General features: G+C 40.9%; 1 protein-coding gene across 1 annotated transcript in view; it reads left to right on the forward strand.

Moving 5' to 3' along the window:
* LOC126162586 (ATP-binding cassette sub-family C member 4-like) overlaps positions 1–17894 on the forward strand; it is a 234797-nt gene that overhangs the window by 182200 nt on the left and 34703 nt on the right. The window contains exons 13-18 of the mRNA XM_049919186.1: positions 2703–2926; positions 3310–3620; positions 13220–13299; positions 15495–15645; positions 16023–16129; positions 16425–16545. Of these exons, the coding sequence (XP_049775143.1) occupies positions 2703–2926; positions 3310–3620; positions 13220–13299; positions 15495–15645; positions 16023–16129; positions 16425–16545 (994 nt within the window). The remainder of the gene's footprint in view (positions 1–2702; positions 2927–3309; positions 3621–13219; positions 13300–15494; positions 15646–16022; positions 16130–16424; positions 16546–17894) is intronic.

Consider the following 17894-nt stretch of genomic DNA (forward strand, 5'->3'; position numbering starts at 1 on the left):
GCCATTCTAAACTTTCATTTCAGTAAGACAATGCCCACCTTCACACGGCGAGATTTTCTGCCACTTGTTTCCCTACTTGTCAAACCCTGTCTTGGCTGGCAACGTCGCCGAGTCTCTCCCCAATTAAGAACGTTTACAGCATTATGTGCAAGGCCCCCAACCATCCCGAAATTTTTACGATCTGACGCACCAATTTGACAGGATCTGACACGCTATCCCTCAGGAGGGCATCCGAAAACTCTGCAAATCAATATGATGCCGAATAATTGATCGCATAAGGGTCAGAAGAGGACCAACACGTTATTGACTTTTTCAATTTGTGAAGCTCTTTCTCTCGAATAAACCATCCAATTTTTCTGAAATTGTTATCTTCTTTTTACCTTCCCATTCGGATAATTTCTTCGTGGTGCCTCGATTTTTTTGTCTTGGAGTTTATATAAATACATTTACAAAGGAAGTCACACATCTTTTGGTGAGGGATGTGTTGCTGTTCATTACAGCGAAAGAAGAACGGTGATTAAAAACTTCAACGTGCTGTCAGAAGGACAATGAGAGACTCTTTTAACGAATTTGAAAGCAATATTTTATCTGCAGATTCTGAAAATAACCCCAAAAAATTTTAGTCGTACGTAAAATCTATGAACGCTACAAATAATTCAATACCTACTCTTGCTGACAGTACGGGTAATGTAACTGATGATGATAAACAGAAGGCCGAAATTCTAAACCTATCTTTCAAAAACTCGTTTACGATAGAGGACTGCAGCACCATTCCCCCTTTCAATTATCGAACAAACGAAAGGATGGCTGACATAGTGTTTAGTGTATCTGAGATTGTAAAAGATCCTTAGACGCCAGAAAGGCATCTCGCGCAGACGGTATCCTCGTAAGATTTTATGTTGACTGTGCTACAAATATAGCACCATTCTTATCCATCATCTATAAAAGATCATTGAAACGGCGGAAAGTTCCACGGGACTGGAAGAATGCCCAGGTCATACCAATCTATAAGAAGGGTAGAAAATCGGATGCACATAATTACCGGCCAATTTCACTGAAATCGATTTTTTGTAGAATCATGGAACATATTTTGTGTTCAGACATAATGACCTTTCTAGTCTCTGATAAGCTCATCTGCAGAAACCAGCACGCTTTTAGGAAACAGCGGTCATGCGAGACACAGCTGGCCCTCTTTGTGCATGATATACAACAGGCTCTAGATACCGGCTTCCAGGTTGATGCCATATTTCTCGACTTTCGAAAGGCGTTCGACTCAGTTCCGCACTTTCGCTTGCTACAAAAAGTGCGCGCTTACGGCCTATTCAGTGACATGCGGTTGGATAGAAAGTTTTCTAACAGACAGGGAGCAGTATATCGTCATGAACGGGGTAACTTCAACAGAAACAAGAGTAACTTCATGTGTGCCCCAAGGCAGCGTAATAGGTCCTCTGCTTTTTACGATTTATATAAACGATCTGGTTGATGTTATTGACCGCGGGCTTAGATCGTTTGCCGATGATGCTGTAGTTTACAGGAAAGTAGTACCACACGAAAGTTGTGAACAAATCAATGAGGATTTTCAGAAAATAAATGCGTGGTGTAATTATGGGGCCGGCCGGTGTGGCTGTGCGGTTCTAGGCGCTTCAGTCTGGAACCGCGTGAGGCCCGCCGGTGTGGCCGTGCGGTTGTAGGCGCTTCAGCCTGGAACCGCGTGACCGCTACGGACGCAGGTTCGAATCCTGCCTCGAGCATGGATGTGTGTGATGTCCTTAGGTTAGTTAGGTTTAACTAGTTCTAAGTTCTAGGGGACTGATGACCTCAGAAGTTAAGTCCCATAGTACTCACAGCCATTTGAACTATTTTGTAATGACTGGCAGTTATCTCTCAATATTAGTAAGTGTAACTTACTGCGTATAACAAGGCGAAAATCCCCATTAATGTATGAGTACAAAATAAATGATCAGTCTTTGGAAGCGGTATCATCAGTCAAGTATCTGGGTGTGACTATTGGAAATGATCTCAAATGGAATGATCAGATTACACAAGTAACGGGTAAGGCGAACTCTAGATTGCGATTCATTGGTAGAATCCTGAAGCGATGCAGTCATTCAACAAAGGAAATAGCTTACAATACGTTAGTTCGTCCAGTCTTGGAGTATTGTTCGTGTGTATGGGACTCTTACCACTTCGGTCTGATTCAAGAGATTGAGAAGGTCCAAAGAAGAGCAGTAAGACTCGTGGGTGGTACATTTAGACATCGCGAGAGTGTTACAAATCTCATAGAAAGTCTGAAGTGGGACACACTTGCAGATAGACCACGCGCTAAACGGAAGGGGTTGCTCACTAAATTCCGAAATCCAATCTTCGCCGAGGATGTAGAGCATATATTATTACCACCAACTTTCAAATCACGTAATGATCATCATTCTAAGATAAGGGAAATAAGAACTCATACTGAGGCATTCAGACTGTCGTTTTTCCCTCGCGCGATCCGCGAGTGGAACGGGGGGGGGGGGGGGGAAATAGGACTTTGGCGCGAATTGTGCCCTCCGCCATACACCCCTTGGTGGCTAGCGGCGTATATATGTAGATGTAGATCTAGATGTAGAAGATACATTTATTTTATCCTTTCTGTTGTATCTGAAAGTGTGTATTTGTGTATTTTTTTGTGATAGTCTATTTGTGGCCTTTTTTCCCTCAAGAGCAAGACTTCACGGCACGGCTCCATACTGGAAGAGGAGGAGGAGGAGGAGGAGGCGGCTGCGCCGGACATGATGGAAGCGACGACCAAGGGCGTCGTCAAAACTTCCCCCTACATTGGCTACTTCTCGTCAGGGACCAACTACTTCGTGCTATTCATCTTAATGCTGATGTTCATTTGCGCACAAGGATTGGCCAGTGGCGCTGATTATTATATTTCTTACTGGTGAGTAAACATTCAAATGTCTTTTGTCTAACCGCGACACTTATCCTCAATGGAATTAACATAAAAAAGGTTTTTTTTTACCTGAAAATACTGTGAACTGCTGTAACAAGGTCCAGTGGAAATGGTCATATATTTTTCTGGACCGTGCTATTTAATGCGCATATCCACCGTCAGAGTACATCTGGACTCTCTCTTACAGTATTACAAATATCAGTATAGCATTGATTGTCCTCTAGCACCATATTGTGTTAAATACTAAACATCATTTTTACGTCACTCCCCAACGCTAACCCCTTTCTTCATCAATATGTAGTTACATGGAACTTGATACTCCTATCGATTATTTATCAGAATAACAGTGAAGACATACTTTTTTCCCACAGGACGACGCAGGAAGAGGCAAGGTTGGCGCGCATTATTGAGATGCAGAATTACAATGGCACAATGGACGGAGGGAGCATACTTGTAATTAGTTCTGAAGACGGTGTCAATATTCAAGGGATTGACAACATATTAGACACAGACACCTACATTTTTATTTATATTGGAATCATTGCTGCACTGTTTTTAATAGGGTTCACTCGGTCTTTTGTGTTTTATAATATCTGCATGAGCTGTTCCAAACAGCTTCACAATACAATGTTCAAGAATTTGTTACGAACACCCATGCGATTTTTCAATTTAAACCCATCAGGTAAGTGAAAACTGATCTATAAAATAATAAAATGTCCTATTACATTTTATTCACTGTTGCTTTAGTGATCTCTGTTAGGATAGAATTAAGAATCACATATTAAAAGTTTTAATTATAAGGATACTCCGTGTTTTGAGACTGTCACTTTTGTTTGTATTACGTAGAAGCAACGCATCGGCAACTGCTGCACCATAACACAACGCACGTCATTTCGTGTCTAGCAGTCTCAATTCCGTTACCCGCCTCCGCAACCGAGATTGCTAACGTCCGATACTGTTCTGGGACTAGATCGTGTTGAATGCTTGGAAGAGCTGATTCAGGATGAATTTACCTTATCCACTCTCTATTGCTGCTCAATAGCGGTTGAATTTGTTCTTCTCAACTGTAAACAAAAATTAAATAAAAATTCCTGCTTACAGACATTGTTTCTATGATCGTGTAAAAATGATTCTTTCATGGCGCATTTGGTGCAGTTTTCTATAACCCAGAGTGTTACTGAACAAACACCGTGGGATAGGCGTAGCGTCTTCGACTAGTAATCAAAAAGTACTGTGTTCCGGGTTCACTCCCACATGTCGCCTTTAATTGTGAATAAAAATTATTAGCTCTGGCAGCCGAAGATCTCCGGCATAACAAGTCATCAAGCTATGCCGACGGCCTTATCAAAGACGACGGAGGAGCGGACAGAACTTCTGGATACTCTCTTGCCCTTGGGGGTGGTAAACTGGCCCTGTAAGGGGGAATAATCTATAATGTTCAACGGCATGAAGATGCAGAAGGCAATGGAAATCGGTGCATTAAAGACACATGACATGTATCCACAGAACCTGTGGCCTGTAAATGAGGAAGTGTCGTGGTTGCTGATCTTTCCATTGGCAAAATATTCCGAACTAGTCTCCCATTGCGATCTTCGGGAGGAGACTGCTAAGGGGAAGGTGTCCATGAAAAAAGCAACATACGGAAAGCTAACATTCCACGAATCGGAGCGTGTATAGTCAGAAATGTGGTAGTAAAGGTATAAAACATGAGAAAGGAAATGCAGAAGCTAAATACACGTGTAGTGAGAGGTCAGTGTAGTGAAATGGAAGAAAGGTAAAAATTTTTGGGCAGACGAATGTGGGACAATATCAACAGCAGCAGAAAGTGGTATAACGGGAATAGGGTTGGTTATGAAGAGGAAGATAGGGCAGAGAATGAGTTTCACTGAATTCAATAATAGGATTACCCTCATCAGAAGCGACAGCAAACCAGCGCCAACAACAAAAGTTCAGGTATACATGCCATTTTGACAAGCAGAGAATGAAGACATAGAACAGATGAGGGACTGAACAGGTAACTCAGCATGAAAAAAGAACTGAAAATCTAGCAGTTATATGGGACTGGAACTCTGTCGGGAAAGAAGGAACTGAAGCTGGTGTTACGAGAGAATATGGGCTCGGTAGTGGGAATGAGAAAGGCGAAGGGCTAATGGATTCTGCAGTAAAATTCAGCTGGTAACAGCGATTACTTAGTTCAAAAACCACGAGAAGAGGAGGTATACTTGGGAAAGACCTGGAAGCATGGAAGGATCCCAGCTGGATCACATCATAGTGAGGCAGAGATTCCGAAAACAGATACTGGATTGGAAGGCGTGACCAGTAGCAGATATACTCAGATTACAATTTAGTAATAATTAAGGGCAGCTTGAAGTTTGAGAAGATCGCCAGGAAGAATCAACGTGAAAAGTATTGAGATACTGAAGCACAGAGAAATAGTGATGTGCATTTCAGGTTGTCTAAGGCTGTAGATACTACGATAACGAATACCAAAGTAGGCAGTACAGCTTAACAGAAATAGACTTCTCTAACAAGGGAAATAATTGAAATTGCACAGACAGATATAAGTATAAAGAAGATAACTTCGAAGAATCCTTGAGTAGCAGGAATGAACCTTCAACTGATCGAAGAAAGGAGGAAGTATAAGAATGCTCAGGGAAACTCACAAACAGGAATAAAACGAATAGGAAATGCAAGGAAGCTCAGGCGAAATGGCTGCAAGAAGAATTTGATGACATCGAAAAATGAATGGTCATCGGAAAGACTGATTCAGCCTACAGAGAGGTCAAAAGAACTTTCGGTTAAATTGAAAGCACAGATGGCAACGTTGAAAGTGCAGGAGGAATTCTACTGTTAAACGTAGAGGGGAGAGTGTATAGATGGAAAGAATACATTGAAGGGCTCTATGAACGAGGGAACTCTCTCCTGACATGATATGAGAAAAATATAAGTCGATTAGGAAGACTCAGACCATCCAATGTTAGAGTTTGGCCGAGATTTGGAAGATTTACATTCAAATAAGGCAAAAGGCACAAATCGTTGGCCGGCCGCGGTGGCCGTGCGGTTCTGGCGCTGCAGTCCGGAACCGCGGGACCGTTACGGTCGCAGGTTCGAATCCTGCCTCGGGCATGGGTGTATGTGATGTCCTTAGGTTAGTTAGGTTTAAGTAGTTCTAAGTTCTAGGGGACTTATGACCTAAGATGTTGAGTCCCATAGTGCTCAGAGCCACAAATCGTTGGAGGAAATCGAAACCAAACGATTATTCAAGTTGGTGTGTAAAATCCATAAGATTAGTGAAATATCATCAGATTTTCGGAAAAAAATATCATCCACATAATGGCAAAGTTAACAGGGACACATAAATCAGAGAATTATCGCACAAGAGCTTATGGATCCAACTTGCTCACAAGAATAATATAAAAGTGGTCAGAAACAGTCTGAAAAACGTGCTAGGGTTTTTTAGGGTAGTTTGTGCTGAGAAATAATGGTTTAGACAAAAATTTGATACATTGCATCGTTTTCGAGTTAATTAGCGTTGTTAATCAGGCCGTTGCACGCGCAAATTTTCAAACGGCTTAGTTTGGTTTCCTAAAACCGAACAAGACAGCGATACAATAATTGAACATGGGACGGTAGTAAGGATCAAACCCGAGCCAAAGACTGGGCAGTTTTGTGTGCCATCGTCTATTCTATGAGAACAACTGACATTAATTGCATGTGGCGGGCCTCTTGAATTTGTGCGTGCAACGGCTTGATTGGCTAACTCCAGTGCTCATTAACTCGGAAACGATGCAACACATTGGATTTTTTTCTTAATAATTACTTCTCAGCGTAGCCTATACTGCAACACCATTACACATTACAAAATTTTCAGACTATTTTTGGCCGCCCTATATAGAAAAATGAAAAGAAAATTGAGGATTTCGTAGGTGACACGCAGCTTACGTTCTGGATAGGTAAAGGTACCAGAGAGGCTCTGACATGGCGCTTGATAAGGGAAGCAAGGATTTTTGGACCTAGGAAAGCATTCCACAATGTAAAATGGTGTATGATGTTCTAAATTCTCAGAAACGTAGTATAAGCTGTAGGGTAAGCATGTATAAGAACCAAGAAGAAACAGTAAGAATGGAAGTCCAAAAACGAAGAGATCGTATTAAGAACGGGTGTAAATAGGGATTCAGCCTTTCTTCCCTGCTTTTCAATCTACTGATCGAAGAAGCAGTTACGAAAAAAATTTAAAAAGGTATTACAATTAAGGTGATGGAACATTAGTAGTTAAGATTCGCTGGTGATATTGCCATCCTCATGGACAGCGAGGAGGAGTTACGGGACATACAGAAGCGAATGTACAGTCTACCGTAATGAATATGAACTGAAAGTAAACGGAAGAGGGACGAAAGTAACGAGCAGTAGCAGAAATGACATTGTTGTTGTTGTGGTCTTCAGTCGTGAGACTGGTTTGATGCAGCTCTCCATGCTACTCTATCCTGTGCAAGCTTCTTCATCTCCCAGTACCTACTGCAGCCTACATCCTTCTGAATCTGCTTAGTGTATTCATCTTTTAGTCTCCCTCTACGATTTTTACTCTCCATGCTGCCCTCCAATACTAAATTGGTGATCCCTTGATGCCTCAGAACATGTACTACCAACCGATCCCTTCTTCTAGTCAAGTTGTGCCACAAACTCCTCTTCTCCCCTATTCGGTTCAATACCTCCTCATTAGTTATGTGATATACCCATCTAATCTTCAGCATTCTTCTGTAGCACCACATTTCGAAAGTTCCTATTCTCATCTTGTCTAAACTATTTATCGACCATGTTTCACTTCCATACATGGCTACACTCCATACAAATACTTTCAGAAACGACTTCCTGACACTTCAAACTATACTCGATGTTAACAAATTTCTCTTCTTCAGAAACGCTTTCCTTGCCATTGCCAGTCTACATTTTATATCGTCTCTACTTCGACCATCGGCCGGCCGCGGTGGTCTAGCGGTTCTGGCGCTGCAGTCCGGAAAAGCGGGACTGCTACGGTCGCAGGTTCGAATCCTGCCTCGGGCATGGGTGTGTGTGATGTCCTTAGGTTAGTTAGGTTTAAGTAGTTCTAAGTTCTAGGGGACTTATGACCTAAGATGTTGAGTCCCATAGTGCTCAGAGCCATCTGAACCATTTGAACTTCGACCATCATCAGTTACGTTGCTCCCCAAATAGCTAAACTCCTTTACTACTTTAAGTGTCTTATTTCCTAATCTAATACCCTCAGCATCACCCGACTTAATTCTACTACATTCCATTATCCTCGTTTTGCTTTTGTTGATGTTCATCTTATACCCTCCTTTCAAGACACTGTCCATTCCGTTCAACTGCTCTTCCAAGTCCTTTGCTGTCTCTGACAGAATGACATTAGTGAGAAACTTAACATTAAAATACGGGAGCATGAAATAGGTGACGTAAAGGGATTCTGCTACATTGGATGCAAAATAACTTATGACAGACGAAGCAAGGAGAAGAAAAATTCAGTTTAGGACGGGCAGTGAGGGCAATCCTGTAGATGATGATGGCTCTGAGCACTATGGGACTTAACATCTGTGATCGTCAGTCTCCTAGAACTTAGAACTACTTGAACCTAACTAACCTAAGGACATCACACACATCCATGCCCGAGGCAGGATTCGAACCTGCGACCGTAGCGGTCACGCGGTTCCAGACTGAAGCACCTAGAACCGGGCGGCCACACCGGCCGGCTCATTCCTGTTGAAAATAAATCTACTAGTACCATTAATAGGCTTTAATTTGAGGAACATTTTTGTGAGAATTTGCTTCTCGAGCACAGCAATGTATGATAGTGAATCATGTACTGAACTATGGGACAACAGGAGAAGAAGAGAAAAAAAAAATGGCTCTGAGGACTATGGGACTTAACAGCTATGGTCATCAGCCCCTAGAACTTATAACTACTTAACCCTAACTAACCTAAGGACATCACACAACACGCAATCATCACGAGGCAGAGAAAATCCCTGACCCCGCCGGGAATCGACCCCGGGAACTCGGGAGAAGAAGAGAATCGAGGTGTTGTAGATGTGGTGCTATAGAAGGATACTAAAAATTTTCTGGACAGATAAGATAAGAAGTGAGGAGGTTCTCCACATAATCGGCAAGAATATATGGAAAATATTGACAAGAAAAGGGACACGATGACAGGACATGTGTTAAGACATCAAAGAATAACTTCCGTAGAACTAGAGGGAGCTGTGGAGGGTAAAAACTGTGGCGGGAGTCAGAGTGTGGAATAAAACCAACAAATAATTGAGGACATTGGATGTAATTGCTGCTCTGGAATATAGATATTAGCGCAGGAGAGGAAGTCGTGGCAGGGCCACATCAAATAGTCAGAGGACTCATGGCATCAATCGCTCCCCACTCGCAGCCCCATAACTTCAGGGCTATTTGCATTAAGTTAGTCTGATGATGAACTTGCAATGGATTCAGATCTGGCTAACGGTTTAGTAAATCGTTTCAAAATATTATTGAGGGTTGCAGTTTTCATTTCAAGTAAACCGTCGTATTTTAGGATGTTCCAACAGATTTTTGCATCCCGCTTCTCTTCTTAAGATTGAATTAACGTATCTGTGATAGAGGGAAAAAAAACTTCCTTACCAGTATTTTGGTCAACATACGGAAGAGAGATGTGGCAGCCAACAGTTGCCGTTCACCAGAGTGTGCGCTCTACATTGTCATCTACACTCCTCAAGCCACTTTATGGTATGTGGTCGTTTCCATACTTTCCTGTTCTCCTCTCGAATGATCTGTGGAATGAACGGTTGGTCGCAAACCTCCGTGTGAGCTCGAATCTCTCAGATTTTGCTTTCGTAATCTTTTCGCGGGATATTTGCAGGAGGAATCAATATAATGGTTGGCTCTAATAGGTACATACACTCTAGGAAACTGGACTGTAAACGGCATCATGATGTACAACGCCTCTCTTGTAGCGTTTGACCCTGGAGCTGGATGAGCATCTGTGTGACGCTTCCTCGCTTACTAAATGAACCTGCGGTGATCTTCCCCATTTCTCCAAGCAATCGTACTTGGTGAGGGTCTCCGCTGTGCTGGGTTCGTCTCAAACTTCATCCAAAATGTCTCATTGATCGTGATGCCTCCGTTGGATGGGCAGGTTGCGTTTGGCGGGCTGTATGATGGTATTCAAGGGAAGCAGACTGCATATTGACACCATACAGTATGGTTGATCTGATGCGGATTGCATTATCCAACGTCTTACTATTTCGGAACAGTAAACAATGTGCCTGTCCCAATTTTAAGTGCCTAGACAATGGCAATATTGAGATAAGACTTAATAGTATTGTGAAAACGACTGATGAAATAAAAGTCATGGTAATATATGTAAAGTTCGAGACGGTAGTAGCAGCTCTAGTGGCGGTAGTAGTAGTAACAATAGTAGTACTAATAGAAGTAGTACATTTGTTTAAAAACTATAAACTGCATTATTAATAGTAATAGTATAGAAAAAGATGGAACTAAGGCTAACAGTAGGCTATGGTTAAGGCAAAAGTACTTTTTCTGCCGTATGAAAAAGGTAAACAATTCTAAGCTTCCAAATGAAAATTGATTCAGAGAGTTGTGTAGTAACAGTGGCTCCAGTAAGCATAATAACAATACGAGAAAATAAAGAAAAAACGGTGGTTTCTACTTCGCGAGCAAATGTGAACAGTAGAAGGAGATTGTAAACCGCCGTGTTCACAGTATAGGTAATGAATAATTAATTAAATAAAAGAGAAAAATTGTCGGCACCAGGTTCTTGTCTCTAGTTTCTTCATCAACGACACTAACACAACTTCTTAATGTTCATCCCATCAGAGCGAAAGCGTAATGTGTACTTAGCACCGTATATAGGCTCAACCAAATGAAACACCAAGTTCATCTTTTAGTATATACGAGTATATTATTCACTTTTTCGGAGTAGGCATACTTGCCCCGCAAGTAAAATAATTCTTTCATACGTTATTAAACTGTTTTAGCGCTGACGAGGAGAGCTCAGACTTGTCATATCGAAACCTACCGTGGTTCTTGTGAAACTCATATTTAATGTCAGTTAACATCCACATACCAAATAGCAGCTGACAACATGAACTTCAAGTTACTGAAAGCATTTATAAAATATGACATTTCTCGCACGGTTTCTTCACGTAAATTGCCTAGCGTAAAGCCGTAAATTCGATCGCTGCCGGTATTCACGGCGTCTTGCGAGATGAGCGTTGAACTGCCGATTGAACCGCCGCGGTTATGTTATGTACAATTTTTCTTCGAAACTGGTACAGAGTATACACAAAGGAATACAAGGTTTCCAACACGTGGACATTAAATTTATTCCTCGCCACTATCGCAAAACAGTGATAATGATGCATTGTTCGAAAAATATATTTTTTTGCGCATCATGAGCATAAAGTTAAGGACGACATCTAACACCTCTACGGGTCACAGACAGGCCTTTTAGAAAAAAAAAAACACTGAGCTTGTGTTGGAAATGAATCCGGACCTATTTTGAGGACTGCCACATACAGTTCATCAGATTTTGAATGTGGGGAGAGAAAAATTGGTAGTGTACTAGTGACTGCAACTTAAGAATATTGCCATGTGGTAGACTGGAAACTGTAGTGATCTGTTCATAATAAATTTCTCTGTTAATGTACTGTAAAATACCTTCCACTGAAGGAAAATTTTCTGTCTGGCGGTTGAAATACATTCGTTAAACTAGCTGGAACATGAAGTGTCTCTAGTTCTTTGTCAGGTTTAGCTGTAATTGCGGCTGTTATTGAATCAAAAACTTTGTGACTTGGTCAAGAATGTAGAGGGAGGAGGGATTTGTTCTCACAAAACGGAAGAATATCATGATGCATGAAAAAATAAAGTTTTCGTTTTTCTTATTTCAAAATGATTTCAGCTGTCATCTGTTGTACGAGAATATCCTCAAAGCAAGCAGTAGAACGTTCACAGGGTGTGAATTTTAAAATTTTCCCGGCGAATTGACTGTTCAAACAAATTTCGGGCTTGCAGCCGGTCGTCGTTCAATACTTCGCACGATATTTCAACTGGGCACCCGCCAGTCATCTTCAGGTGAGCCGTCGCAGTCTGCTCGTGGTCTCGCGGTAGCGTTCTCGCTTCCCGAGCACGGGGTCCCGGGTTCGATTCCCGGCGGGGTCAGGGATTTTCACCTGGCTCGAGATGACGGGGTGTTTGTGTTGTCCTCATCATTTCATCATCATCCAGGAAAGTGGCGCAACTGGACTGAGCAAAGATTGGGTAATTGTACGGGCGCTGATAACCACGCTGTTGAGCGCCCCACAAACCAAACATCATCACCTCTCAGTCTGCGACGGCTCACCTGAAGATGATTGGCAGGTGCCCAGTTGAAATATCGTGGGAAGTATTGAACGACGACCTGCTGCAAGCCCGAAATTTGTTTGAACATTCACAGGGTGTCCACCTCTTAGTTGAAAGCACCATGCAAGAAAATACCCTTTTTCGTGACTTTTTTTTGGGCCCTTTCATGTTTGCAGCTGAAATCTTGCATTTGGATTTTAATTGGCCTTAACCAGGAGCTGCAAAAAATTCCGGCAGTATCGACGTGTCAAGTCTGACCATTCCTTTGTGAGTCCTCATGTACGTCCCTCAACCCCGTTTGTGTTTGCATAGCAGCCCAATTTACGTTGTTTAAAATAGTTTGTCGCGGACGCTAATTCCTTTATTTTTCTATGAGATATGTAACATCAATGAATTAAGACTTCTACCAAGAACCTAATCCTTGATGACTTTATTGGGAGTGTGTGAAAAAAATTGTGGCAAAAGTGAAACTTGTCAACAAATGTGACGCATAAGAAAGTCTTTGTAACTGTGACAGCAATTCACGAGACTTTTCAATAGATCCTCGCACCTGGATCGAAGCTATTTTCCATGGATCGAAGCTATTTTCGCAAGAATTCCATTGCTTTCATTTATACGCTCACGATAAACCCCCACCATATCAACACGGAGACATTATATTGCCTGCAACTAATATCACCCTTAATAAGGAAGCGAATTGATAATTGTATTCATTTTGCTACAAGGTTCAGTGCCCAATTTTACCCATGGCAGCAATAAATGGCATGCCTGAAGATGATCTATTGCACACTTAAAAAAAGTATTCATGTCGTTATAGAAATAGTGACGTGAAATCTGTTTCGTTCTATTTGCTTGATGTTAATGAGGGTAATTTTATTTCAGGTAGAATCCTGAACCGTTTCTCTAAAGACATGGGAGCTATAGACGAATTGTTGCCAAAGGCAATTTTGGATGCTGGTCAAGTAAGTCAAACACTATAACTACTAAGTTAGTAAAGTGTGTAATGTAATTAAACCGAAGACAGTAAACTAAATGATTTTCTGTTTGAATAACTGTTTGCTCAATATTTTACGTAATCCTTCCACGCGGCTGAAAATATTTTATTCCTAAAAATATTTTCAGTAAGGAAACTGATGACATTGTTTCATTTTCTCGGTACATCCTATAAATAAGTTCAGATATTATCACTTCAGCAGAGTTCCACGACCACTGTTTACACTAACTACACGTGTATGATGTGACAGCTTTCTGAAAAACGGAAGATGAGTTTCTTGTAAGGTATGAAGAAGTCATAATGACAAAGGTACATGCGGGTCACCCACTGGGCTCCGTTCTTGGGCCATAACTTTTTCATTTTTGTTAATCTACTTTATTTGATAGTGACTATCATCTTTATGCCAATAATCTTAGCTGTACTTAAGTGCAACCCCTAAAAGTGTCTCTTCTGCAGTCTTCGGCATGATCAGCACAAAGATAGATGCAAAAACTTGGTCACTTAATAAAACAGAAATAAAGTCTCAAATGATTTTTATTCCCACCTCATATTTATCAGTAAGCGTTTCTACTCCTCATGATGTTATCCCATCATCAAACCTAAAGCATTAAAAGGTGTCCACAGAAGGGACAATAAAGTTGCAGGAGATTTGTGGCTTACCTACACAGTCTCCACAAACTGCGTGAAATACATGGCGTTTCAGAAAGATCCATCTGATTTCACAAGACTGTACGTCAAAACTTGGTGTTAATTTTAACTTAAACATGGGACCACAAAGTTTTTATTTTGAAAAGAACAATATGATTCTGCAAAGGTATATCTTCTATATGCAAGCAAGCTTTAACTTCTGGTATTTTTCACAGTTACATTCACTATCAAAGTTTTCATTTATTTTTCATAGGTTTTTAAAGTACCCTTCACTGGACGCACGCCAAACATGCAGACGACTGTCGAACTCGTCGCATAGTTTTGCGAAAATATTTCGTGTTGCTGCCTTTACTGCTGTAGCCAAGTGACGCAGCAGTTCACCAAAGTTGTTGGAAGGGGAGAGACAGAGGCGAAATCTTACATAACTGCCCTCACCCCCTCACGAAGAGGTCACATACCGTAACGTCGGACGACCTAGGAGGCCTGTTGTGTATTGCTAGATCAGTATCCCAGAGCCTCATACATCTGTAAGAGATGAACTGACAAACTCTCGACCAAAATCACGCCGCACGTCTTTTGTTGCTCCGTTATCGCCATCTCGTCTACCGGCAACTTACTACTGGCGCCAAAGTCGCTATCATTGTTCACGTAAAACATTCTTGAAATACCCTGCATAGCCACCGCAGGTACAACACAAACTTTGGCACTCATTAGTCCTGCTGAATCTATATTACATTGATGTAGTACAAATAATTAAAGACCTAGATGACAAGAGCTAGGTAGGAATTCATGTGTGCAATGCGCTTGTACCGTTAGACTGTTTGAGTAATCAGTGCCTATAATACACAATTACTGTGCGTGCCATCAGAAAATTGACTTGCTTCTTATTCGTGATGTCTTCTTAGTCAATAGCCTCCTCACAAACTCTCCTCCAGTGTTGAATATTTATTATTCAACCATATCAGTAACACAACATCTGAAACGTCCTCAAGTCATCAGTTTCAGCCATACACCTATGGTGCAAAGTATATGGTAACTTACATAATATGTTCTAGCACCAATCTGTGGTCAGAGCATTTTTAAACATTTTCTATTGTTATAATAATATAAACATGGAAATGATAATACCTGGAAATAATGATGGAAGTTGAAAGACGAAATTCATTCTCCCTGTTAATTATAAGGAGATGTACAAGAAGGTAATCAATAAGTCATATGTACAGAGCTTATCACAAATATGAAGACGTAAGAGTAATGTTACAAGGTACGCGTACATGTTGCAGCATAACTGTTGTTTCTGCTTTCTACCATCAGCTTTTCGGTACGGAGTAATGAGCTACAAGAACATTCGTGAAAGTGTATTTCCTCATAAGCTTTTTCATCGATGATGTTGATGCTCTGAAATACTCTTTCTTGTTATAGCGCTATGCAAAAAGAAAAAAAAAAATATGTCTACTGAGCATTTTACAAGGAGATAAATTCCTGTTTTGACAACAGTCGTTATTTTTGTTTCAGATAATCATGCTCGTCCTAGGATCTCTAATTGTCGCCGTGTCTGTCAACTGGGTTTACATACTACCTATCGTTGTTATGGGAGCCTTGTTTTGGTTCGTTAGGAAGGTTTATCTGAGGGCGTCAAAGAACATCAAGCGCTTGGAAGGAATGAGTGAGTATAACGTCTGAATATTTCATCTGTATTGTTACTCTGTTCCAGCGAATTCAGAATTTACAGGTGCCGACGGGCTCTGGGACACATGATTTTTCATTTTTTTCCCTATGATCAGGGTTCATCAACACAGCAAAAAAAGTTCAGTAAAGGCCCACGTCACAGCTCACATATAGCAAAGTTAGAAATCACTTGTAGCAGACTTCGTTCATATAGCCTATTTGAGCGTCTTATCGACAAGAATAATTTCTCTATTATTGTGATGCCACATAATCCACTAACAGAATAAGCTTATTGGCAATACTGAGTCATCAGTACTCTCCTATGCCTTTATACCTGCTGTGACTCCTCTATAAGAATGTGTCCTTTTTCCGCAGCAAAGAGCCCAGTCTTCACGCACCTCTTGGCAACTCTTCAGGGTTTAACGACTATTAGAGCATATGGGGCCCAAAATATTCTCAAGGAGGAGTTTGACAAACATCAGGTAATCTAAATGGAAAGAATAACGTATCTTAAACAATTATGAATAAGCACAAATTAAATTGGTGTACTACTATTATCTAGTGACGTTCTCAAAAATGTAGACCTCTAGCTTTGGAGGAAATTCTGAAAACTAGACTCATTGCTTCATTGTATTATAAAACACTGTTCCCTTTCACAGTTACCAGTTGGCCAATGAATAAGTTCCGTAGCGTAAAAGAAACTTAACTTGTTTGTGTTACAAGCGATCAGTTTCAAAGTGTGAATTATGTAAGACCGTAACATGCATCTCATTTCAGGACTTACACACGGCTGCTTGGTACATGTTTCTAACAACGTCTCAAGCGTTTGGATTCTCACTGGATATTATGTGCCTTATTTACATAACGTTTATCACGTACAGTTTCCTGTTCCTGGAAGGTGAGTACACAAAACAGTGCAATGCCTTTAAAGATACAGTAGAGTAATGCGAGTTGCAGTTTTCCCGAAATATTGATTCACGGACTAATACTACCATTAGTGTTCACTCTTCATGTTATGTATGACTAATGTGATCTATATCTACAAGCGGCATGATTATTTGCAAGCATGATTATTGTAATGGTTCTTTTTTTCATACTTTTCACTCTTATAGTTAGTTGGCCCTTATATTAAGTAGCCTGCTGCCGAGGTTTGAAAACAATATACAGTGGCAAAATAAGTTCTTTAAAAATGTGCATTATGGCCTACGTATAACGAAGTTGAGGTAAATTCATGCGGATGTTGTACAGAAACGTTCCGGATGTCAAGCTGAGGTAGCGTCATAGAAGACTGTCGTATTAGAATTAGTGAGACTGTGGAGAAAGTAGGTGTCTCGTATAAACAGCTACAAAATATCCTGAATGAAGGAACTGATTGTGCCATGTCCATCGCTGTTGCTAACTCCAAACTGAAAAGAATACAGGAAGCTGACTTTAAAATAATGATCTGAAAAGTTGAGGAGTACTACACAGAACTTCTGTATGCGAAACTTGGATCTACTATCACAAAAAAATGTTCAAATGTATGTGAATTCCTAAGGGACCAAACTGCTGAGGTCATCGGTCCCTAGACTTACACACTGCTGAAACTAACTTAAACTAACTTACGCTAAGAACAACACACACACCCATGCCCAAGGAAGGACTTGAACGTCCGCCGAGAGGGGCCGCCCTACTATCACACTGTGCACACAAATGTATACTTTAAACGAAGGGGTCGTTCACAAAACTGATGGTGATTGTTTTATAGGACTCGCAGAAAATCTTCATGGTAAACTACGTATTTGCAAAACGCTCTTATCATGCAAGTATGGTTAGATAATTTGCATACTGAGTAGAACAGGAAATGGCCAAGATTAGCGAGCAGGAAGTAGTGTTGTCTGGCACCAAGTAAGCGACCTTGCACCACATCGGCCGCTGCAATGGTAAAGCTGGACAAACTTGATTTTGAAATGGTTTCACACACACAATTTTGCCATAGGTTTGGTTTCTTGTGATGTTTTCAGTTTAGTACAGTTAAAAATGTGTAAACGAATATTTTGCGTGGTTGGAAGCAAATTTTTTTCCGCTGCAAAAGAAAAAGGAAAAAAAAAGATTGGAATATCACTGGATCATATCCGACGATCCCAATACAAATTATGTTCAGAAATAAGTAGGTGATTGAAAGAAGTGATTTGCTGTGTTGCGCTTGTTTTTGCCAAGCTTATGATTCTATCCTTGTAGGTTAAGAGAAGGATCTGGTGAGTCCCT

Source organism: Schistocerca cancellata, chromosome 2 (assembly GCF_023864275.1).
Source record: "Schistocerca cancellata isolate TAMUIC-IGC-003103 chromosome 2, iqSchCanc2.1, whole genome shotgun sequence".
NCBI classification, from domain to species: Eukaryota; Metazoa; Arthropoda; class Insecta; order Orthoptera; family Acrididae; genus Schistocerca; species Schistocerca cancellata.